Here is a 25790-nt window from a genome sequence, read left to right as displayed (position 1 = left end):
ATGAAGACGCTACTGACCTTCCTGACCGTGGGATCTCTGGCTGGTGAGTGTCCCCTGCCCTGAGCTTAGATCTCCAGTCCCCAGAAGCCAAGGAGCCAGGCTGCCTCCCTATGCCTCATGAGCCCCAGCACAGCCAGTTTCATTTTATACCTTGCTGGGGCTGGGCTGGGCTGGGTGCAAGGTTCTCCTGGAGACACAGATGGCCTGCTCAGGTGAGGTGGTCAGGGAGAAGGAGGACCCTAGGTTGCTTTCAACCACCAGTGAACTCTCAAGACTGGGGGCACTGGCAAGCTGTCTAACTGGGAGTGCTGGATCCCCACCTCTAATAGGTGGAGACTGAGCCTTGGGGAAGTGACATCTTTTGGCCCCTTGAATGGGTTTGGCAAAAGTTGTACCATGTATTCCTCTGTTTCTGACAAGGAGGAGGTGACAGGCTAGAAAAACCTGGGGTTCAGCCGCTTCCTCACTCTGTGCCTCTCTAGGGTCTCCTCAAGCCCCTCTGGCTGGATCGGAAAAAGCATTCCCCCAAACATCCTGAAGTGCCCAGGTGGGCTACATTAACATGCCTTGGCACGTCAGGTCCTCCTGCAGACAGAGCTAAGGGGCATTGCTGTCAAGTCTAATACGGTGGACTTTGGGGTCCATCCCTTTGGGAACCTCACACATGACCCAGGGCTGTGTCTATTCCCCAGCAACGGAATCCAGGAAAACTCCCTAGGAAGTCAGAGCTCAGGCCTGATGGGAGAAGGGGACCAGCCTCCTCAGGGTCTCTGAAGGGACTGAGCTGTCCCAGCTGCTGTCCCCAGTGCTGACTTGGCCCTAAACACGCACAGGGCTGCCCGCATACTGTGGGCCCTGGGACAGGCTGGGGAGATCAGATGCAACTCAGAGAGGCCCCGAAGCATGCTCTTAGACCCTACCAGCTGTAGCGAGGAGACAATGCCCCCCAGCTCTTCCAGATGTGGAAGCAGCCTGAGGAGGTAGGGTTAGGAATGTCTGAAGAGAAGGGCCCTCAGCCCAGCTCCCAGGCTGAATCAGGAGCACCTCGGACTGGTGGTTGGATGTCTGTGCTTTTTCTCAGCTTCCCACTTGTTGATACATTGCTTTTCCACACAAACATGAAAACTTGCCCTTTATAAAGCTAGACAGCCAGGCTCTGCACAGCGTGCCTCCCAGTCTCTAGGGTTTCACAATATAGACTTCAACCAGGAAGTGCAGAAGGGATGGATTTATGGAGGAAAGGGGGAAGAGAAAGGGAAGAAAGGGTAGCTGTTGAGCCCTCCCAGTACACCCTGAAACAGGGCCAGCCAAAGTCTACCCGATCCACATCAGGAAGCCCACTTCACTTCCTTCTCGCCTCCCTTCCACTCTCTTCCCAGGCAGGCAAAGCCTCAGCCCCAGCCTCCTCCAGCACAGCTGGCCTGTCCAGGACACGTCCACAACCATCTCCAATCCCCTGGGAAAGGAGTCCTGGCCACTCCAGAAAGACCCTGCCTTCTCTCAAATCTCTCTCTCTCTCTCTCTCTCTCTCTCTCTCTCTCTCTTCTTTCCTGGGCACTTCTACCCCCCCCCCCCCCGCCAGAAGCCACTGCTCAGATCTGTTTCCCGTCCACTCATCTCCCTCCTTCAGTTTGAGACTCTGCCCTGAACCCAGGACCACTCCCTTCTAACTGACCCCAGGTGTGCCCAGAATCCAATGCAGGATGCAAACCACTTCCCGGGGCGCTGTGGCATAGTCGCCCCACTGGAGAGAGGCAGTGGGACACTCCCATACTATTCTCAAGATCCCACTGTATGGGCTCTGGGAAGCCTGAAAAGCAAAAGCAAGGATTGCTGCAGCTGCTGGGCCAGGCTGACCCGGATTCAGATAGGTGGAGCCAGGGGCCCTGCAGCAGGCTGGGACCATCTCCATATTCTGAAACCACTCTCCCCACCAGCTTGTGGCTCTCTATTGTAAGAATACTGTCTGTAGGGCTAGAGAGACTGCTCAGTGGTTAAGATGCTTGCCTGTAAGCCTAAGGACCCTGGTTCATTTCCCCAGTACCCATGCAAAGCTACATGCACAAGGTGATAATGCATCTAGAGCTCATTTGCAGTGGCTGGAGACCATAACATACTCATTCTCTCTCTTTCTCTATCTCTCAACAAATAACTAAAATATTTTTAAAAAATAAGAATACTGTTTGAAGACTTGAAGTGTAGGAATAGCTGCTCACTCCCTCCCGCCCTGGGCCTGCTAGGAATCACAGGTGTATCCAGGGGAGAGAGGCGCATGCACAGTGAAGATATCTGTGCACACACGGCTCCAAGGCCTTCACTCAGCTGCACCTGTTTCTTTCCCACCCTTCGCCAAGCAAGCTGTTCTGAGCATGCCCAGTTATGTCCGTCATCTTCCAGCACCTTCTTTGTCTCCGCCGGCCAAGCTTGGAGGGCCAAGAGGTGGCTTCTGTCAGACAGCGATGTTTCACTTACAGTGACCGCTTCAGAGACAGCAGCCCCTCTCCAGTTCCCCTGGGGACCCAGGCCTGGGCCACTCTCCTGTTGTCATGGTCTTCAGTAGCCTGGACAAAGACCTGGCGTAGAAGAAATGTCCATGGGCCTGTGTGGTTTGGGGTTGGGTTTTCTGTGCTATGAGTTGACCAGGGCCTAAGCACAAATTGTACCACTGAGTTGCACCTTATCTTCTGATCTCCTCTCTCCTCCCACCCTCCCTGATCTGGTCCCCTTTTCCGGAGCTGGGATCACGAAAGCTCTCCTCCCACTTCATAGAGGGTGAACAAGAGGTCCCCTTCCCACACCCTCACTCTCCTGCTTTGCCAGGGCCCCCCACACTCAGCACGCACAGAGGTCCTATGACACACTGACCACTTTCACAGGCCTCGCCCCACCGCTCAGCCCCACTGCCCACGTAGCCCCGTGACCCTGTCACATGCTAACAACATGCTAGCAGCAGCCCTCGAGGAGCCTCGGTGAACACATGCCAGACGTAGAAAGAAGCCAAGACTCTCAGTAAATACCAAAGCGTGAACTGGAAACTGCAAAGACACAGAAAACACGGCGTGGGGTGCTAGCCTGTGTCCCCTGGAAGGCCGGGAGCCAGAGCCCGCACGCCCACCTGCTCACCCTGCTCCTGTCCTCCTGCAGCTCACGTTACTGAAGACACACCAGGTCTCCTTCACCACGTGAAATTCCAGTCCCAAAACTTCGAAAGCATCCTGATGTGGGACAGCGGACCCACGAGCCCTCCAGACACGGTCTACAGCGTGGAGTATAAGACGTAGGTGTCATGTCCAACCTGACCCCCTTTGACCCTGCTCTGCAGCTAGGCCCCCCCCCCAAATGTTCCCATGTCTCCACCTTAACAAAGAGCTCTTTTCTGTATTCTTTGTGGTGAAAAGATAAAATTAAGGTAAATAGTAAGGGGTGGGACGGTGGTCAGTCAGCCTGGAGTTTTAAGGCAAGCTCCCACCCATGCAATCGTGGGTGGTCGGGGAACCTCTAAGCCTCATCTGTAGAGTGAGGATGACAGTACCTCCATCTCAGGATCGTCAAGTGGATTCAGTAAGAGGATGTCATTAGCACATGTGTCGGGCATATAATAAGCCCTGATAATTGTTCAATCACTACTGATGAACTCAAATCCACAGAAATGGGGCCCTCCCTCTCCAGCCCTCGCCTTGCTCCAACTCATCCACAAACCTCAAGTCCATTCCTAATCCTGTCACTTTGATCTGTGGCATGTCACCCCCACCCTTGCTGAGCCTCAGTTTCCTTATCTGTAAAGTGGGGATCATAGGACTTGCCTGCAGGGGTTAGAGTGATCATGAAGCTTCAAATGTGGACTTAGCCTGGCAGGATCCCCCTCCATTGAGTTCACCCCATGCCCATTTCAACTTCCTTATCTGAAAAAGAGGGGTCATAACACGGATGCTTCAAAGGGCTGTTGTGAGAGCCATCTGCAACCATCCACACAGAGGCCCGCAGACATGTGTTGCTGAGTAAATACTCGATGCTCTTATCATTATTAACAAACTTCAAGCCTAGCGGAGCCATTCATTTAACAACGTGCCCATATGTCCTTGCCTACAGGTACGGACAGAGACAGTGGCTGGCCAAGGCAGGCTGCCAGCAGACCACCAGGAAGTCCTGTAACCTGACCATGGAGACGGGCAACCTCACAGAGCTCTACTATGCCAGGGTCACTGCCCTCAGCCCAGGAGGCCGCTCGGCCACCAAGATGACCGACCGGTTCAGCCCGCTGTACCACAGTGAGTGGGTGTCCCCACCCCCTCAGGGCGAGGGAAGAAGACGGCACATGGCGTTTGGGTTAAGAGGAGAGGCGTGACTCTCTGAAGTGCAGGGATTAGAAAGTCTCTGCACTCCAGGAAAGTTGGGGATGGGCATTCAGGAAAGGCATCCCCAACCAGGGCATACGCAAAATGGGTTTTTTCCATCTCCACCCCAACACTCTATAGTCTGGAGGAGCCTCCCAGTCCCCACCAACCAAAGACTCCTAATCCATTTCCCCTCTCCCCTGGGCTCCCCTTGCCTGTCCTCCCAGGGTCTTCCAAAACATGACCCCTATGGGCTCTTCCATTGCTTAACTCCAACTCCTTGCCGTGGCTCACAGGCCCCTCCTGGCCCAGGCTCTAGGCAGAACATCCTGTGTGACAAAGGTCTCGGCCTCTGATGGGCTGCCTCAGAGCCACTCATGCTGCCTGGGTCTTCCCCAGTCCTTAGAGCTCAACTCAACATAGACTCCAAGGAGTGTCCCCACCTCCATTCCTAACCACCAGATCTAAGCAGGTCACAAACTGTTATCTCTGTCACAACAGCCAGCCCTCCATATCCGCAGTATCCACAGCCTCCCATTCAACCAAACACAGATGGAAAATATTTGGGGGGAAAAAGTTGCACCTACATTGAATATATATGATTGTTTCTAGTCATGACTCCCTAGGTAACACATTACATTCTACTAGGTACTATATGTAACCTAGTGATTATTTACAGTACACAGGAGGACACACTTAGGTTACATGTAAATTCTATATAAGGGACTGGGACATCGGTAAAATTTGGCATCTGCATGACAGCCTAGAACCAGTCATCCCACAGATGTCTCCACAGCCCAGGTTGCCACCAATGATGGCTGTTAGTTTGGGTGCATGTCCTTCACCTCCCTGATGGCCTGCGTGGGCCATCTTGGAACCTGCGGCATTCCCTTAGCAGAGTTCCTCCACCAAGGAGAGTCTCCACGTAGAAGTGAGGAATGAATGAGTGAATGAGTGAGTGAATGAAGGAACGAATGAATATCAGCGGTCAAACCCCGCACAAGCTATGTGGTGATATTAATCAGCTGACTTTATAGTGGTAGGGTTTTTTTTATTTGCACGTGTGTGTGCGCATGTGCGAGTGCCGGGGTCTTGTGCAAATGAACTCCAGGTGCATGCACTGTTTAGCATCCAGCTTGATGTCCAGCTATACGTAGGTGCTGGACAATTGAGCCCAGCTGGACAGGCTTCACAAATAAGTGCCTTAAGCCTCTGAGTCATTTATTTCTCCAGCTTCTCGTTTGTTTGGTTGGCTGGTTGGGTTGTTTTGTTTTGTTTTTTTAATACTTTTATTCATTTGTGAGAGAGCAGCAGATAGAGTGACTATGGGTGTGCCAGGGCTTCCTGTCACTGTAAACAAACTCCATACACATGTGCCACTTTGTGCATCTGGCTTTACATGGGTACTGGAGAACTGAACCCAGGCCATCCATCAGGCTTGGCAAGAAAGCACCTTTAACTGCTAAGACGTCTCTCCAGCTCTGTTTGTTTTTGAGACAAGATCTCATTCTATAGCCCAGGCTGGCTCTAAACTCATAGCAATCCTTCTACCTCAGCCTCCCAAGTGTTGGGATTATGAGTCACTAAGCATGGAAGCCACACATTTTTTAAAAAGAAAACAAAGCCAACATGGTGGTGCACACCTTTAATCCCAGCACTTGGGAGGCAGAGGTGGGAGGATGGCTGTGCGTTCGAGGCCATCCTGAGACTACATAGTGAATTCTGGGTCAGCCTGGGCTAGCGTGAAACTCTACCTCGAAAAACAAAAAGAAAAAAGCAAGGTAGTTAGTTGATAGGGTTTTTAAAAGATACATCATTATTTATTTATTTGCAGGGGGAGAGAGGGAGAAAGAAAGAGAGAGAGAGAATGGGTACACCCAGGTCTCTTGCTGCTGTAAATGAACTCCAGATGCATGCACCACTTTGTTCATCTGGCTTTACATGGTACTGGAGAATCAAACCCAGGCCATTAGCCTTTGCAAACAAGTGCTTTAATCAATAAACTATCTCTTCAGCCCAGTTGATATGGTTTTATTTTTTCTGACTTGTTCAAGTAATCCACATTAATTTTAAAAATTTGGAAGATACAAAAATAGAGAGGGCTGTACAGATGATTGGGCTTCTGTGTGAGAATGAAAATACTTAGTAGCAGAGGCCAGTAAGTTGAAAAGGAGACATAAAGGGAAGAGAAAGGAAGGGAGGAGGATACTTAATAGATTGACATTGTATATATGTAATTACAATGATTGTAATGGGGAGGTAATATGATGGAGAATGGAATTTCAAATGGGAAAGTGTGGGGGTGGGAAGGGAGGGAATTACCATGGGATATATTCTGTAATCATGGAAAATGTTAATAAAAATTAAAAAAAAAATAGAGAGGGCTGCAGAGGTGGCTTAGTGGTTAAGCACTTGCCTGTGAAGCCTAAGGACCCTGGTTCGAGGCCCAATTCCCCAGGACCCACGTTAGCCAGATGCACAGATGCACAAGGGGGCGCATGCATCTGGAGTTTGTTTTCAGTGGCTGGAGGCCCTGGCACATCCATTCTCTCTCTCTCTCTCTCTCTCTCTCTGCCTCTTTCTCTCTCTGATGCTCTCAACTAAGTAAATAAAAATGATTGTAAAAATTAGAGAAACATGCAAAAAAAATAAAAGTCACCCGAACTTTAAATTTTTTAATATTTTATTTTTATTTAGTTGACAGAGAAAGAAGGAGAAGGAGAGAAGAGGAGGAGAGAGAGAAAGAGAGAGAGAGAGAGAGAGAGAGAATGGGCACACTAGGGCCCTAGCTGTTGCAAACAAACTCCAGATGCCTGTGCCACCTTGTGTATTTGGCTTATGTGAGTCCTGGGGAATCGAACCTAAATCCTTTGGCTTTGCAGGCAAGCACCTTAACCACTAAGCCATCCCTCCAGCCTGATCATTTGAACTTTAAACAATTACTCATGAAGGTATCTACTTCCTCATAATCTGGTGTTGCTTTCTTGGTGTTTTTTTTTTTTTTTGTCTTGTGTGTGCATGTGTAGTATGTGTGTTGTGGTGTTCAGTGGTGTACACACACATGTGTGCAGATGTAAATGACGTATGCATGCATGTGCAGGCCAGAAGAGAGCATCAATTTGCATTATCACACATCTGTGTGCTTTTTGGAAACACAATCTCTCTTCGAACCCAGAGCTGCAGTTTTCCCAGATCCAGTGATTCTTCCATCTCTACTCACAGGACTGGGATTATAGGCCTACATGGCCATGCCAATTGTTTGCATGGGAGCTGGGGAATCAAACACATCATGGTACCCTGCACTCTGCCTGCGTGGAGAAAGGTTTTCCACAGGCTGATATCCCACACCTAGGGAGTGACCCGCTGTCTGGAGGTACTCCAGTTTCCTGACCTAGTTTTTTCTGAGGACATTGGCTCCACTTTCCAATTGTACTAACAGCAGGGCAGTGGCTACTCTCTGGCTAGTATGTTTTACTATTTGAATCTCAGAGGACGGTGGACCTCAGCAGAACTTCTATAGATTAGACCCAGGGTGAGTGGAGTAGATCAGTCCAAGACGTGTGTGTGTGTGTGTGTGTGTGTGTGTGTGTGTGTGTGTGTGTGTGTGTGTGTGTTCAGGGAAAGAAGAGCAGCAAATTTTCAAAACGGTCTGCAAAGCAATAAAGACCATTTAGTTAATTGGAAAATTCCATCTTGAAAAACTGATGTCTTGGGTCTTGCTCTGGAACTGAGGTGGCAGACAGCATTAGGTCTGCTCTATTTAGCATTTGGTGGGGGGACATGGTTCAGTGAGTAAAGGGCTGCACAAGCATGAAAACCCGAGTTCGCTCCCCAGCAACCACATGAAAATGCCGGGTGTGGTGGTACATGCCCCTAACATTAGTGAGTCCTGAAGTGGAGCTAGGAGATGCCTGAGGCTTGCCTGTTAGCTAGACTAGTGGAATCAGTGAAGTTAGGTTCAGTGAGAAACCCTGTCTCCAAGAACAAAGCAGAAACCAGGTGTGGTGGCGCACGCCTTTAATCCCAGCACTCGGGAGGCAGAGGGAGGAGAATCGCCATGAGTTCGAGACCATCCTGAGATGACAGAGTGAATTCCAGGTCAGCTCTGAGCTAGAGTGAGACCCTACCTCAGAAAACCAAAAAAAAAAAAAAAAAAAAAAGAATAAAGCAGAGACCAGAGAACGAACGACTGAGGAAGACACAGAAAGTCTACCTTTCACCAACACACATGCACACGTGTATGCAATCACACACATATACAGGAAAAAAATAACTTATAGTCAACCCTCAGCTATTAGTGCCCCCAAAGCTGTTATCACCAACAGAGTGGAGGAGGAAGCATTTCAGTCAGACTCACAGAGGCTACCAGGCTGGGCTGGATGGGACTAGGCCAAGGTAATTACCACCCCAGGACCATGTCCCTTGCTACCTTGGCCGCCCTTGCCAGCCTCACTACGAGACACCAGCAGGTCCCCTCTCTGCGGCTGTTGTTGCCTTAGCTATGGCTTCCCAAAGTGCTCAAGCCTTGTCTCTCTCCCTTTTCCAGCTACCATCAAGCCACCAGATGTGACCTGTGTCCCCAAAGTGAGGTCCATCCAGATGATGGTCCATCCAATGCCTACACCCATCCTTGGGGAAGACGGCCACCAGCTCACCCTGGAGAAGATCTTCCAGGACCTGTTCTACCGCTTAGAGCTTCAGGTCAACCGCACCTACCAAATGGTAAAAGCATGTCACCTCCTGGTCCTGCCCTCTTGAGAACCTTCCCTTCTCAAGCGGATTGGGCTGCTTTAAGCACAAAAGGGGTGCATCTTACATGATTGCATAAAATGGCATTTCATGGCCGGGTGTGGTGGTGCATGTCTTTAATCCCAGCACTCAGTAGGCAGAGGTAGGAGTGAGTTTGAGGTCAACCTGGGACTACAGAGTGAGTTCCAGGTCAGCCTGGAACCTACCTCAAAATAATAATAATAATAAAATGGTATTTTCTAAAATATGTCCTTGGTAGCTCCTAGAGCCTACCAAGAACATGAGTCACAATCTCCCTCTTGTAGGTTCACATGTACATGCTAGCTACATAGCATGTTAAAGGTTGTGGGAAGTACTGTAAAGCCCAAACTCTAGTTTGGTATCATGCAAATTTCTCATATTTATTTGACCAGAGGCTCCCCCCTTTTAAAGACAGGGTCTACATAGCCCAGGCTGGCCTTAAACTTGTGTCAGTCACCATGCCTCAACCTCCCAAGTGCTGGGACTACAGGCACGCACCACCATGACTGGCTCTACTTCATTTTTTGCCTAATATCTTCCAACATCCTAGAGAACAGCCTCCGTTCACAGCCTCAGGTGTTTACTGTAGAAAAATGCTAGAAAATGCTAATTGGAGACTGGAAAGATGGCTCAGCAGTTAGGTGCATCCCTGTGAAGCCTAAGGACCCAGGTTCAATTCTCCAGGTCCCACATAAGCCAGATGCACATGGTGGCACATGCATCTGGAGTTCATTTGCAGTGGCTAGAGACTCTGGCATGCCCATTCTCTCCCCTCCCCTCTCTCTCATAAATTAGTTAAAAAATAAATCTTTTTTTTTAAAAAAAAGAAAGAAAATGCTAGTTGGCCTCTCCTGCTGTCTTTTGCTGGCTCTCATCATTTTCTGGAACTGTGTACAGGAAGTAGCTTAAGACAGCTGCTAATGAAAGGTAGAAGGCAAGAGCATAAACTGTCAAGGAATATGCAAATCATGGTTGGTTTTTTTTTTTTTTTTTTTGTCTTCAGAAAAATGTGTACTTCCCCCAGTGTGTGTCATTAAGTCCACAACTCGGTTGAATGAATATTTATTTCCTCCTCTGCAGTTTCAGCATTCAGAGAGCTTATAGTCTAGTGTGTGAAGAGGGAGTTAAAAATCTGAACAAGGCAGGAGAGATGGCTTAGCCATTTAGGCACTTGCCTACAAAGCCTAAGGACCCAGGCTGGATTCCCCAATATCCACATAAGCTAGATGCACAAGGTGGCACATGCATCTGGAGCTCGTTTACAGTGTCTGGAGGCTCTGGCACACATATTCTCTCTCTCTCTCTCTCTCTCTCTCTCTCTCTCTCTCATAAGCAAATTTTTTTTTAATCTGGGGCTGGAGGGATGGCTTAGCAGTTAAGGTGCTTTCCTGCAAATCTAAAGGACCCAGGTTTGACTCCCCAAGACTCACATAAGCCAGATGCATAAGGTGACACATGTGTCTGAAGTTTGTTTGTAGCAGCTGAAGGCCCCAGTGCACCCATTCTCTCTCTCTCTCCCTCTTCCTCTCTGTCAAATAAATAAAATCAATAAAAATAAAATATCTTAAAAGAGAAACTGCCCCATAAAAAAATCTGAATAGCTATAGGTAAAAGAAAATGAGGATATTGCAAGGTGGGGCAGGATGTCAACTCAGTAAAATGTAAAAGACTTCCAGGAAACTCTGGGGAGCCAATGCTATTTCTGAGGCATGCCAGGACCTCACTCCATCTCCATCACAACTCTGAGACAAGAGATCCCAAACAGAGGCTCAGACATGCTCAACATTGTCCAGCAAATGATAGCACAGACAAGCTTCTGTCTGTTCCATTTGGCGCCTCCCCCAATGGGTCTACATTGTTGTACCATGATGGGAGAGAAGCAGGAACCTTTTTAGGGTATTTTCTGGAAAGCACAGTGCTGACCAATTTGGCTAGAGTATGAAGCCACAAAAAGAAGGTTCCCTCCAACAGGGCCCGGGCCAATAGCATCAGTCTCCTCTGGTCCTTGTTCAAAGTGCAGCTCCTTGCACTGTTAGTTTCTTGTTTCAGCGGCCAAACACCTGGCAGAAACTGGCTGAGGGAGGAAAGCATTCTTTTGTCTCACAAGTGCAGAGATCGCGGCTCATCACACAGGGAAGGAGTGATGGAAGAGAGCAGCTCCCATCCGGCAGAGGCCAGGAAGCAGAGAAACGTCATACAGGAAGGGGTTAGGGCACGAGTCCACCCGAAGGACACGTGGCCTGTGACCTTCTTTCCCCACATAGGGCCCGTCTCCTCCTTTTACCACTTCTCAGTAAAACCTTCGTATTAAGACTCCATCAGGGAGTTAGCCCACTCATTAGGCCAGAGTCCTGAGCAGGGAGCTAATTGTCTCTGGAAAGGCTCACAGGCACACAGAGATGTGTTTCTCTAATCTCCTGAGTGGCTTTCAAGCCAATCAACTAGCAATTAAGACTGGTCATCAGGGCCCCTTGCAATCTACTCAGTGACATATGTTCGCAGCTGCGTCCCGTCCCAAATGTTAGTGACCAACTCCAGGCTTCTCTCTCACCAGGAGGCTTGAGAAGCGTGCATGTGGAGGGGGCTGTGGGAGACCAGCCTGACAAGAGGGCCAGGGACCATGCTATAGAACATGGGGCCAGCAAGGGAGGGGATTCTGGCCTCGGTCCGCAGTCAGGAGAGCACTTAGAGATGACAGAGAAGGAGCAACCCTTAGCACAGCTGCTTTTGGCAAATAGCTGGTGTTGCATAAATATTTTATGCTTATTACCATCTAATATAATTCAGCTTGTGGTCCCATCTGATTTGGGTCCTTTTAAATTCATGGAGGTTTGGTCTGTGGTTTGTCACCTCGCCTGGCTTGGTGGCTGAAGCCTGGGGGAAGGGGGAGCCCTCACAGGCATTGAGCGGCAGGGATGGAGTGCCCCAAGCAAACCAGCTTGGTCATGGAGATTGAGACTTAATCACATCTTCTGTGTCTTTTCCGATATGGGCTGGGGGTCTGTGCATATGTGTGCTTGTATGAGCTTATGTGGGTGCACACACGTGTACATGTGAGTGCATGTGTTGTGTGTGTACATGTATGCATATGGGGTACGCACATGTGTGGTTGTGTGTATGCATGCATGTAAGTAAATACGTGTGTGCTCTGTGTGTGTGTGTGTGTGTGTGTGTGTGTGTGTGTGTTTGTGTGTTTGGAATCACCCTTTTGTCTTTCTCCAATTCAGCACCTTGAAGGGACACAAAGAGAATATGAGTTTGTTGGCCTGACCCCTGACACAGAGTTCATTGGAGTCATCACAATTTCGGTTCCAACCTGGTCAAAGGAGAGCGCTCCCTACGTGTGCCGAGTGAGGACGCTGCCTGGTAAGTTCAGCTGAGGCCAGAGCAGGTGGGGCTCCGAAGTTCACGGCTGAGCCCCACACCTCCCTCCCAGTAACCAAGGCGATGCTATGCAGTGCTCTGAAAGCCCATGGAGGTTATTGATGTTTTATTAAGATGGATTTCTGTTTATCTGTAACTGACTTAGCAGGTAGGCTGGCATAGCAAATGTTTAACCTCCACCCTATAGCTAATGCCTGAATTTCCTCTCCCTGGCAAAACAAGCTCACCTTTATTAACCCAGGATCCACAGGGCAAGGGCATCTCCAGGGGTGGGGACAGCAGAGGCAACAAAAGGATCCTCACCATCTTCAAAGACAAAGAATCACCATGGCAACAAGAAGGACAAGCATTTCTACAGGGTGACCAGGGTCCAGGCACTGTGACACGCCCTCCTCCTATGCAGTCTAGAAGGCAAGGCTGCTGCTGGACTCACTGTAGAGGGGGAGACTGAGGATCAGAGTGGTTAAGTAACTTGTCCAAGGTCACACAGGTAGTAAGGGATGGCTGAGGACCAATGCTGGGGACCATCTTCTCACTAGTACGTTACTATACAAATAGTTTTGAGCCATCTGTTCAGGGAAATTGTAAGCAAGACCCCTCCCCAGCACATGGAAGTATGAGTCTCAGGACTGGGGTGTGGCTCAGTAGTAGAGCACTTCACACACACACACACTTGAACACGCACTCACACACACAGCCCTGGGTTCTGTCTATAGCAATGGGGGGAAAAAAGCTAGGGCTAGGTTCTCTGCTGAAGTAATTGCTTTTCTGATTAGATAAATAAAGACGTCAGGATTCAAGGCCTGGGCAATAGTTTTGACAGTAAAATGCTTGCCTTGCAAGCATGAGGACTTGATTTCAATCACCAGTACATACATAAAAATGCTGGGCATAAGCCTAGCGTGGTGGCGCACGCCTTTAATTCCAGCACTCAGGAGGCAGAGGTAGGAGGATCGCCGTGAGTTCGAGGCCACCCTGAGACTCCATAGTGAATTCCAGGTCAGCCTGAACTAGAGCAAGACCCTACCTCGAAAAACCAAAACAAAGTGCTGGGCATGGTGGTCCATGCTGGTAATCCCAGCACTGGGGAGGCAGAGACAAGAGGATCCCTGAGGCTACTACCTAGCTAATCCAGTTCAATCGGTGAGCTCCAAGGCTATGAAAAATCCTGTCTTAAAAAGAGTTGTTTGGCCGGGCATGGTGGCACACACCTTTAATCCCAGCACTCGGGAGGCAGAGGTAGGAGGATCGCCAAGAATTCGAGGCCACCCTGAGACTACATAGTTAATTCCAGGTCAGCCTGGACCAGAGTGAGACCCTACCTAAAAAAACCAAAAGCAGGACTGGAGAGATGGCTTAGTGGTTAAGCACTTGCCTTTGAAGCCTAAGGACCCCGGTTCAAGGTTGAATTCCCCAGGACCCACGTTAGCCAGATGCACAAGGGGGCGCATGCATCTGGAGTTCCTTTGCAGTGGCTAGAGGCCCCGGCGTGCCCATTCCCTCTCTTTCTGTCTCTCAAATAAATAAATAAATAAATAAAATATATATTTTTTAAAAAGAGTTGTTGGTCTGGAGATGTGGCTTAGTGGTTAAGGTTGCTTGCCAGCAAAGCCAAAAGACCTAGGTTCGATTCTCTAGCACCCATGTAAACCAGATGCACAAGGTGGCACATGGGTCTAGAGTTTGTTTACAGTGGCTGGAGGTCCTGGCATGCTTGTTCTCAATCTCTCTCTCTGCCTCTCCCTCTCTCTCCTTGCAAATAAATAATAATAAATAATAAATAAAGAGTTGCTCATGAGGCTAACACCTGAGGTTGTCCTCTGACCTCTATACACATTTAAAAAAAAAAGAGAGAGAGAGAGAGAGAAATAAGGAGGAGGAGGGGGAACAGGAGGAGAAGGAAATAGAAATGTCACTCCAAGCTGTAAGGTTGGAGCAGGAGAGTGACAGCAATGACTGGGAACTATTGGGAAAGTCAGTGTCCACCTGAGGCAGCACATTCGGGTGATTTCTGTCAGGGTCCACACATTCCCGTGATTTCGGTCTGAGCCTACCTACCTTCAGAACCCTGAGAAACGATACAATAATGTGCCCAAGGCAATGTTTCCCAGCCTCAATTTTTGTGTTAGTTTCATATTCTTATTTCTTATTTTTTCTTTTTATGTTTGATCAGTAACGGTAGTTTGGCTTTGGCTTTTGTTTTGTTTTGTTTTGTTTGGTGTTTTTTTTTTTTTTTTTCTCCTGTCTCAGCCTCAAATGCTGGGATTAAAAGCATGGAGTACCATGCCCAGCCTTTGAATTGGCTTTCTTTCTCACTGCTGCAATGAAATACCTGAGAAAGCAGCTCCTAGAAGGCTTGCTTTGGGCTCACTGTCAGAGGTTTCAGTCCACCATGGAGAGGGACGCCTGTCAGGAGCGTGAAGCAGCTGGTCACGTCGCATCTGCAGTCAGGAAGCAGAGAGATGAGCACTACTGCCAGCCAAGGCTAGTCTTTTTTTGTTTTTTGTTTTTTTTCAGGTAGGGTCTCACTCTAGCCCAGGGTGACCTAGAATTCACTTTGTAGTCTCAGGCTGGCCTTGAACTCACAGGGATCCCCCTACCTCTGCCTCCCAAGTGCTGGAACTAAAGGCATGTGCCTCCACACCCAGACAGTTCTGTCCTTTTTATATAGCTCTATAGCCCAGCCTGTGGAATGACCCCTACCTACAGATATGGTGGGTCCTCAACCGAATCTAGAAAATTCCTCACAGACATTCCTGGAGATTTGTTTCCATAGTGGTTCTAAATCCTGTCAAATTGACAACCAGAGATCATAGTTGGTTAGGAAATTCTACTTATCAGAGCCCAGAAGACACTGACTTCACCGGAATCCCAAAGCATTGCCTTTATGGAGACAAGACTCAGGGACAGCCAGCCCTGGCCACTCGCATGGGGCATACCCTTCCTCTGTGAGGACCTCCAGTGCCAGAATAGAGTCTGGGAACTGGGGAGGTAGGAATGGAAACCTCCGTGGACACATGTATGTGATCTGTGACCTTCACCCTGGCTGCACTGGGAATGCCACCCTGTTCTCAGCCACTCCTGCCATCCTGCCTGTGGCACTCACACCCTCATGTACCTTGCGTGGGCTTATCCTCACATGAGCTCCCTCACAATGGTTCTTTTTTTTTGTTTGTTTTTGCTTTGCTTTGCAAGACAGGGTTTCCTTTTGTAGACCAGGCTATCCTCAAATGCACCATCCTCCTGCCTCAGCCTCAGAAGTGTAGGGACAACAAGCATGCACCACTACACTCAGAAGGACACCACAGTTTCGGGGGGCTTTGGGGGGGTTGTTTTTTGTTATTTATAAGAGAGAGAATGGGCTCACCAAGGCCTCCCGCCACTGGAAATGAACTCTAGATGCATGTGCTACCATACGTACATGGCTTACATGGGTGCTGGAGAGTTGCATCTTAACTGCTAAGCCATCTCTCCAGTCCCCTTTTTAAATTTGTTTTTACACAGTTCTTTTTATATGGTTTATACATTCCTTGGTGAATATCTCTTACTGACATACATAAGGTGCTTGATCCTTAAAAGTAAAGTGTATTAGCCAGGTGTGGTGGCTCACACCTTTAATCCCAGCATTTAGGAGGCAGAGGCAGGAGGATCACCATGAGATCGAGGCCACCCAGAGAGTACATAGTGAATTCCAGGTCAGTCTGGTCTAGAGGGAGACCCTACCTCAAAAAAAAAAAACCAAAAAAAAATAATAATAATAAAGTACATTACAGACAATTTCCTGTCACATTAAGTATAACTCTATTGCCAAGGATTGTGTCAAATGCTTTATATATTATCTAATTTACATTATTACATATATGGCATCTTTTTTTGTTTTTTTGTTTTTGTTTTTGTTTTTTGTCTTGTTATTCTTTCAAGGTAGGGTTTCACTCTAGCCTAGGCTGGCTTGGAATTCACTCTGTAGTCTCAGGGTGGCCTCAAACTGATGGCAATCCTCCTACCTCTACCTCCTGAATGCTGGGATTAAAGGCATGAGCTACCACGCCCGGCATTATATGGCATCATCTTTACAGCAGTCCTGAAAAATACAAATGTACACACATTGGCACACTCAGATCTTTCAAGTAGCTAATCCCCATTTCACAAAGGAGGAACTCTGGCTCAGAGAGGTTCAATAACTTGTTCTTGTTCTTGGCCACACAGCTGATCAGTAAGCAGAACCCCGCCTAGCTCATGGTCTCCCCACAAGGTGAAGAGGCCCCGTCAACAGGGACACAGGAGATAGCTCCATCTGGACCCATGACCCCTTCTAGACTACATTTTGAATCCCTAGGATCTGGCTGGAGCCTACATCCTGCCTGGCACCCTCCTGCTTGGGTCCTGTCTCATGAGGCCAGACATAGCTGGTGTGCAGACCCTGGACCAAAGTGTGACCAGCAGGTAGCAATGTGAGGAGCTTGCATGAGCTAGCCACATGGGCTGAGACATTCAGTGTCCGTCATGTGTGGTGGGGCCAGGACAGCTGGGGACCTGGGGGAGTCACTTTCCTTGCACCTGATGTATATTTTTTTAATATTTTTTGGTTTATTTTTATTTATTTATTTGAAAACGACAGAGAAAGAGGTAGAGAAAGAGACAGAGAGAGAGAGAGAATGGGCGCACTAGGGCTTCCAGCCACTGCAGACGAATTCCAGATGCGTGCGCCCCCTTGTGCATCTGGCTAACGTGGGTCCTGGGGAATCGAGCCTCGAACCGGGGTTCTTAGGCTTCACAGGCAAGTGCTTAACCACTAAGCCATCTCTCCAGCCCCCTGATGTATATTTTTAAGACAGGGTTTCATATTCCCAGGCTAACTTCAAATCCACTATGTAGCAGATGACCTTGAACTTCTGATCCTCCTGTCCCCACTGGCCAAGTGCTGGGATTATACCCTGTTTATGGCATCAGACCCAGGGCTTTGAGCATGCGAGGCAAGCTCTCTACCAACTGAGCCACATCCCCGCACTGCATCTCGTGTTTGAGGGCAGTCAAGACCTGCCCGTGGCCTAAGAGGGTTACATTGCTGTCCCTTGGGACAAGGCCCTGGAGGGTCCCAGCCTCACACATCCCTCTCCCGTCCTCCTCTCTAGACCGAACATGGACCTACTCCTTCTCTGGCGCTGTGCTATTCTCCATGGGTTTCCTGGTCGCTGTGTTCTGCTACCTGAGCTACAAATACATCACGAAGCCTCCTGTGCCTCCCAACTCCCTGGTGAGTCACGCACCTGGGGCCAGAGGGAGGTGTCCAAAGGAGGCCTCCAAGCTCCACAGGGCAGGGCAGACCCTGGGAAGTGCAGAGATCCACCCACAAGGCAGATGGAGCTCTCTCGGTCTCCCGAAGGTGGTCCCCATCCAGCCTGAGGTTGAGCAAGAAGGGCTGGCAGGTCCCAGGCCATGTAAGGAGGGTGTGTGGCCAGGAAGGTGGATGGAATGGAAGACACCCATGGCTTGAAAGTGACCAGGGCCAGTGGAAATGCAGGGCCCAGGAACAGCAAGGGGCAGAAAGGGAGGCCCTGGGCGTGTACCTGTCTGAAGGGGCAGCCAAAGCTGATATGGTGGTTTCTATCTACAATCCCAGCACTTGGGTAGAAGGATCACTGTGAGTTCCAGGCCAGCCTGAAACTACAGAGTGAATTCCAAGTCAGTGTGGGCTACAGCAAAGCCCTGCCTAAAAAAAAAAAAAAGGTTGATAAGATTGGGAGTTCCAAGCCAGACCAGGCTACATAGTGAGATGCTGTCTCAAAGAAAGAAAGAAAGAAAAACAATAGGCATGGTAACCCCTGCCTGTAATCCCTGTGCTCAGGATGTAGATGAAGATAGGAGACTCAAAAGTTCAAGATCATCCTTGGCTATCTAGGGAGTTGGAGGACAGCTTGGGCTACAGGAGAGTCTCTGTCAAACAGAAAAATAAGGCCGGGCGTGGTGGCGCACGGCTTTAATCCCAGCACTCGGGAGGCAGAGGTAGGAGGATCGCCGTGAGTTCGAGGCCACCCTGAGACTACAACAGTGAATTCCAGGACAGTCTGGGCTAGAGACCTTACCTTGAAAAACCAAAAAAAAAAAAAGAAGAAGAAGAAGAAAAATAGCCTCTCAGCTGTTAGCTGAGTCCTGCCCTACACAGTCCCTGTCTCCATGTTTGCTGGTCATTTTTGTCATCCTCTCCTGGCTTCCCCAGCTTTCCCATCTTTTCCCACCTGTGTCACTTTCTTGTTGCTAAGATACAGTACTTGACAAAAAAAATCAATTTAAGGGAGGAAGGGTTTTATTTCCACTCACAGTTCAAGGTTACGGCCAATCACGACGGGGCAAGCGCGATGGCAGGAGCTCAAGGCAGCTGCTCACATTCAGGTCACAGTGAGGAAACAGCGTGACTAAGGCCCGCGCTCAGCCAGCTCTCTCCCTTTTATACGTCCAGGGCCCCAGCCCATGGACTGGTACCATCCCCAGTTAAAGTAGATCTTAATGCATCTAATCACCTTAATTCACTTTAATTAACCTAATCAAGGTAATCCCTCACAGACATGCCCTGCAGCTAACCTCATCCACATAGCCCCTCAGAGGTGAACCTAGGTCCTGTCAAGTTGACACTCAATATAGACCTTCCCACTATTTCTGCTCCTGCATGGGACTCTCAGATCCCATAAGCCAGTGTCAGTGTGGACCTCCACCTCGAGGCAGACCCACGCCCGGGCCATCTACTTCCTGAGTTTATCCATCGTCCAGAGCACACAGGGCCTAAATCGCTCCCTGATATAACCCAGACCTTAGATGTGCCCAGAAGCCACATTCATCTTTAGAGGCTAAGCATCTGGAGGAATCTCTGGGGGTGGAGTAGATGGCTTGTGTAAATCCTAAATGAGAGGAACCCCAAAATATCCATCCCTCCTTCCTCCCCTCCTGTAGAGGGCCTTATCCATACATATGCCAAAATTTAGAACATGTCTTAAGGGAAGATTCTTGTCCCTGCAGAATGTCCAGCGAGTGCTGACCTTCCAGCCTCTGCGTTTCATCCAGGAGCATGTGTTGATCCCCGTCTTGGACCTCAGTGGCCCCAGCAGTCTGGCCCAGCCCGTCCACTACTCCCAAGTCATGGTCTCCGGGCACAGGGAGCCCCCTAGGGCCCCACGGTGGCACAGCCTGCCTGAGGTCCACAACTTAGACCAGCAAGACATCTCCATCCTTCAGCCCACCAACAGGCCACCTCAACAGACTCTGTCCCCACAGCCGTACATCCCAAAGACTGGCCCTGAGGGTGCATCCCCATCCTATGCACCTCAGGTAGCCCCAGAAGCCGACACCCCATTCTACACTCCACAGCTGGTGGTGAAAACCCAGCCTTCCTACGCCCCGCAGACTGCCCCGGACAGCTGGCCTGCTTCCTATGGGGTGTTCATGGAAGGTTCTGGGAAAGAGTGGGGTCCTGAGACCCTCTCCAGTTCCAAACACCTCAGGCCGAAAGATCAGCACCAGCAAGAAGTGTCAACTGGAAGCTGTCTCCCAGATGAACTTTCTCTACAAGGAGTCTCCTTGGCTGTGGGGGAGACCCCAGGAGCAAGCTCACTCCATCTGCCTCTGGGACTTCCCACAGACAGAGGGCCTGACCTGAATACAATATGCAGTGGGGACCTAGGGACACCACAGTACCTGAAAGGCCCACTCCCCCTCCTTGCCTCCGTCCAGATCGAAGGCCACCCTGTCTCTCTCCCCTTGCACGCTCCTTCCCTTTCTAATTCCCCATTGGACCAAGAGCCAAGTCCCTGGGGCCTGCTGGACTCCCTTGTGTGTCCCAAGGACGAGGGTCCAGTGTCTGAGGCTGAGGCAGCGTGCCCAGGCTTTGGGGTGTCTGAGGCCGAGAGGCCAATGGAACTGGACTCCTTTTTCAAAGGCCTGGCCCTGACCGTACAGTGGGAGCCCTGAGGGGACGATGGGGCAGGTCTGGGATGCCTCCTGCCCCATCCAGCTGACAGCCCCACACTCATCAAGACACAGGCTCTAAGACGCAGCCCCAGGAGAACCCCAAAAAGTGCCAAACGAAGAAGGATGTGGGCCCAGTTGTGGACCAAATTGTGTGATGAGAACTACAATGGAGCTGCGTGTGGGTGGGCAGCATGTGCAAGAGACCTGTGCCACAGAGCCCCGCGGGCAGGGCAGATAGGGTGCAGGAAGACAGCGCAGGGCAACGCCCCAGAGATCCAGGGTCCCGTCTCCTAGGATACTGGGCTCAGAACTCCTGCAATGAGAAGCCTGTCACTTTTCACTCCCCTCCTGGCCAGCTTCCTATCTAGTTCAATCAAGAGCGAGGCATCTGTTTCCTCTGAAGGCATCTGGACTGACAGGCTTGTAATTCTTCAGAGGTCAAAGAAGGAATGGTGACAAAACTTCATGAAAGAGCGTGGCCTGAGGCTCACTCCCAGCTGTTCTCCCCCATGAGAGGCTTCTCTAGGTGGGGAGTCAAAAACCTGAGAGAAAGGTTTTTTTTGTTTTTTGTTTTTTAATTTATTTGAGAGACAGAGAGAGAGAGGCAGATAGAGAGTGGGGCCATGCCAGGGCCTTCAGCAGCTGCAAATGAACTCCGTGCACTTTGCATCTGGGGAATCAAACCTGGGTCCTTTGACTGTGTAGGCAAGCACCTTAATGCTAAGCCATCTCTTCAGCCCAGATAAATGGTTTTGAAAGGAACACGAAGATAGGGAAAGCCAAGGGAGTAAGTACTTCATGATGGGATTCAGCCCATCTGAGACCAAGTTCCAGCCTCTCCATTTACCGTCTGGGAGATTACAAGTAAATGAAGCACACCTCAGCCCTCAGCTGCTTCATCTGTGAAATGGGTATAATCACACCTAACTTTGGGGTTGTGCTGAGGGTGGAATTGATGTCTGCAAAGCGCTTAATCACGCCTGACACGCAGACAGGGCCCAATTACCTGACCACCATTTCCTAGTGTGATGTTTTCAAGGTGGCTTCAGTCACGTGGCTAGTTCCTTACAGACCACCTTGTAAGGTCTGGGTTGTGTAATGCAGGTGAGGGGAGGCACTTCAGGGCTTTCTGGAAATGAGGTCCAGAGACCTCCTTCAAGTTGCAGGTCTGGAAGCTGTTTGGGGAGTAGCCATTTCAAATGGGCCCTCTCCACACAGAGGCAGTCCCAGGAATCTGTCCAGCCTGACTCATAATACCACAGTGGTAATGCTGCACACACCTGCACGGTCCCCTTTGGCCCTGTGCCTGCATCCAAGAAGGGAAAGCACCTTTGCTCTGTGCTGCCGGGAAGTGCCACTCCTGAGGCCATTCTCTTCTCCAGTGGCCTTTACTGAGGAGGAAACTGAGGCCCAGAGAGGGGAAGGCTGAGACAAAGCTGACATTCTGACCTAAGGCCTGGCATCTCAAGAAAAGAAACTCTACAGCTGTTAGTATTCTTTGATGCTGAGACTGACAGGGCATAAGGAAGGGGGATCCCCCAGTGAGTCCCTGAGAGACAGGTGCCTCTGTCACCCTCTTGTCCAAAATTTCCAAGGTACAACATCAACTCCCATTTGCCTCAGTGTAACCCTTGGTGGAATTCTTCCTGCCTCTGTGCTCAGCTACATTTCCCCTCTCCTTCCCCACTTCACCCCCCTGCTGGGACAGGTGAAGCTCTTATCTGTGTGACATTAATATTTAACATCTCTCCAGAGCCATTGACCCCATATCTCTGGCCAAAGGTTGACTGTCTTCACCGTGTTTATCAGTGGAAAGCAACTGGCAGCTGGACTGTTCCCACCAAGTCAGTGGAACCAGCTACAGAGGTGTTTTATGAAGGGCAATAAACATCTCTTCCCCGAGGACATGAGGTGGCAATTGTTCTGAACATAAGGAAGAGCTCAGAATAGCTCAGGAGAGAGCCTGCTGCCCTGTGGGGTTAGAACAACATCTCAGGCTGGAGAGATGGCTCAGTGAGTGAAGTGCTTGTCACATAAGCATGAAGACCTGAGTTCAGATCTCCAGCACCTACGTTAATGTCAGGGTGTAGTGGCACACGCCTGTAATTCCTGCACTGGGGAGGTGGAGACAGGAGAATCCATGGAGCTTGCCAGCTAGCTTGTCTAGCGCAGAGATTCAGGTTCAGTGAGAGGCCCTGTCTCTTAGGCTGGGAAGATTTCTCAGTGGTTAAAGGCGCTTGCATGCAAGGCCGGGGTTCAATTCCTAGTGCCCATGTAAAGCCAGATGCATGTGTGGTGTGTCTGGAGTCTGTTTGCAGTGACAAGAGACCCTAGTGTGCCCATTCTCCCCTATCTCTCTCAAATAAATAAACAATAAAAGAAAGTGACCTTGTCTCAAGAAATAAATAAATAATGTGGAGTGGACTTGGGAGGTGGTTCAGTGGATCAAACATTGTGGTTCAAGTTCTATCATCAGAACTGGAGAAGCCGGGCGTGGTGGCACATGCCTTTAATCCCAGCACTCAGGAGGCAGAGGTAGGAGGATCGCCATGAGTTCGAGGCCAGCCTGGGCTATAGCAAGACATTAACTCAAAACAAAGGAAATAAAAAGGCATGAGGACCTTCTGCCTTCTGTCACCTCAACACTGTAGTGGCAGATGGGCAGCGGGGACAGAATTTGTCTGAGAATTTGTTTCTGTGAGCACTGCGTGACCAGCAGCAGAGGAACATGGAGAAAGACCCGGGCTCCAGAAGGTAGACTGGTGAGGATGAACCCGAACCTGCCTCCTGACCTTCCCGTGCAGGCTGCAGCTCACACACATCTGCATTCACATACAGGAGCACAAATACACATGTGCACATACACAAATGCATAATTTTTTTCAAGCTTTTTTTTTAAATTTTTTATTTATTTATTTGAGAGCGACAGACACAGAGAGAAAGACAGATAGAGGGAGGGAGAGAGAATGGACGCGCCAGGGCTTCCAGCCTCTGCAAACGAACTCCAGACGCCTGCGCCCCCTTGTGCATCTGGCTAATGTGGGACCTGGGAAACTGAGCCTCGAACCGGGATCCTTAGGCTTCACAGGCAAGTGCTTAACCGCTAAGCCATCTCTCCAGCCCTCAAGCTTTTTTTTTTCAAGGTAGGGTCTCACTCTGGTCCAGGCTGACCTGGAATTCACTATGTAGTCTCAGGGTGGCCTTGAACTCATGACAATTCACCTACCTCTTCCTCCCAAGTGTTGGGATTAAAGGCATGCGCCACCACACCCAGCTCTAAACATTTTATTTATTTATTTATTTATTTGAGAGACAGAGACAAATAGAGAGAAAAAGCATGGACACACCAGGCTCTCTAGCCACTGCAAATGAACTTCAGATGCATGTGGCCCCTTGTACATCTGGCTCATGTGGGTCCTGGGGAATTGAACCATTTCCCCCAGCCCCAAATGCTTTTTTTTTTTTTTTTTTTTTTTTTGGTGTTTCAAGGTAGGGTCTTGCTCTGGCCCATGCTGACCTGGAATTCAGTATGTAGTCTCAGGGTGGCCTTGAACTCATGGTGATCCTCCTACCTCTGCCTCCCGAGTGCTGGGATTATAGGCATGCGCCACCATGCCCGGCCCAAATGCATAATATTTAAAAAATAAATTAGGGTGGGGCTGGAGAGATGGCTTAGCAGTTAAGACACTTGCCTGTGAAGCCAAAGGACTCAGGTTCATTTCCCCAGTGCCCATGTAGAGCCAGATGCACAAGGTGGCACATGCACCTAGAGCTCATTTGCAGTGGCTGGAGGCCCTGATGTGCCCATTCTATCTCTCTCTCTCTATTAAATAAATAAAAATATTTAAAAAGCAAGGGGTTGTGGCACATGCTTTTATTCCTAGCACTCAGAAGGCTGCAGAAGGAGGGACACTGTGAGTCCGAGGCCAATCTGGGCTACAGACTGAGTTCTAGGTCAGTCTGAGCTAGAGTGAGAGCCTATGTCGGAAAAAAAAAAAAAAAAAGAAAGAAATGAATGAATGAAATTAAATAAAAATAAGAGAGAAAGAAAAAACACCAGATATCAACTTATTGTCTCCAAACACGTATGCATACATGTGTGCAGGCCCACACACATTCACCCATGTGCACATGGAACAAAAAAGAACCAGGCCTCATACCCACTTGAGATCTCCAACCCCCGCCTGCAGCCCAAGCAGCTCAGACCTGTAGTTAGGCTGGAGCCATCTAGAAGGCAGTGTCAGAGTCCCCCAGGGGCTGGATAGGGACCTTGGCATTCCTGAGAGTCCCATGCTGTGACGCCTCTGTGAGCAGGAAGGTCTACAGCCTTGCTGGTCCCCTCCCCTCAGAGAAAGGCAAGTCTCCAAGGTGCCACCTTCCCACAGGACCACAGCGCACATTTACAGGGGGCCTTCCTTCCTTTCTCAATTAACCTAATCTAGAAAAACTCCTTCACATACATGTTCAGAAGTTTGTTTCCCTGGTGATTCTAAATTCCAGCCAGCTGCTAATCAGGATCATGACCCTGACTGACACAAAGGTTTGGTCAAGGGAGATGTACTACAGGAACAGGGGCGTGGGGAGAGGAAGGTAACCATGTCACTGGGCAGTTTGCCATCTGAGTCACTCCCCCTCCCATTAACCATTCTTTCAGATTATCAATTATTTTCAAAGGAGCAAAAGGAAGCTCAGAGAAGAGAGTTGTCCTCTCAAAACCTGGGAACAGAGCCGGGCTTGGTGGCACACACCTTGAATCCCAGCACTACAGAGGCAGAGATAGGAGGATTGCTGAGTTCCAGGGCAGCCTAAGACTCCATAGTGAATTCCAGGTCAGCCTACGCTAGAACAAGACCCTACCTCAAAAAAAAAAAAAAAAACACCTTGGGAAGAGGGCTGGAGACATGGCTCAGATGGTTAAAGGCACTTGCTTATACAGCCTAATGGCCCTGGGTTCAATGCTACAGAGCCCACATAAAGACCATATGCTCAAAATGGTGCATGTGTTTGGAGGTTTGGAGCTCATTTGCAGTGCCAGGAGGCCCTGGCCTGCCCATTCTTACTCTCTCTTTCTCTTTCATAAATAAATAATATTTTTAAAAAATCTTTTTTTTTTTTTTTTTTGAGGCAGGGTTTCACTGCAGCTCAGGCTGACCTGGAATTCACTATGAAGTCTCAGGGTGGCCTCAAACTCACAGCAATCCTACCACTGCCTCCCAAGTGCTGGGATTAAAGGCATGAGCCACCATGCCTGGCCAATTTTAAAATTTTTTTTAAAACTTGAGAATGTAGCCCATTTGGTAGAATGCTTGCCTAGCATGCCCAGAGCCCCATCAATACATAAAC

At 49.4% G+C, this 25790-nt stretch overlaps 1 protein-coding gene across 1 annotated transcript; it reads left to right on the top strand.

Annotated features, from left to right (window-relative positions):
- On the top strand, window positions 1–20447 carry Il22ra1 (interleukin 22 receptor subunit alpha 1). Its single transcript, XM_004657322.2, has 7 exons — window positions 1–43; window positions 3145–3277; window positions 4090–4268; window positions 8881–9056; window positions 12332–12470; window positions 17621–17742; window positions 19500–20447. Exons 1-7 carry the CDS (start codon window positions 1–3, stop codon window positions 20445–20447), a joined length of 1740 nt encoding a protein of 579 aa, XP_004657379.2.
- The last annotated feature ends 5343 nt before the right edge of the window (window positions 20448–25790 follow it).

This window comes from Jaculus jaculus, chromosome 5 (genome assembly GCF_020740685.1).
Source record: "Jaculus jaculus isolate mJacJac1 chromosome 5, mJacJac1.mat.Y.cur, whole genome shotgun sequence".
NCBI lineage: Eukaryota > Metazoa > Chordata > Mammalia > Rodentia > Dipodidae > Jaculus > Jaculus jaculus.
This window is presented reverse-complemented; position numbering and strand designations above follow the sequence as displayed.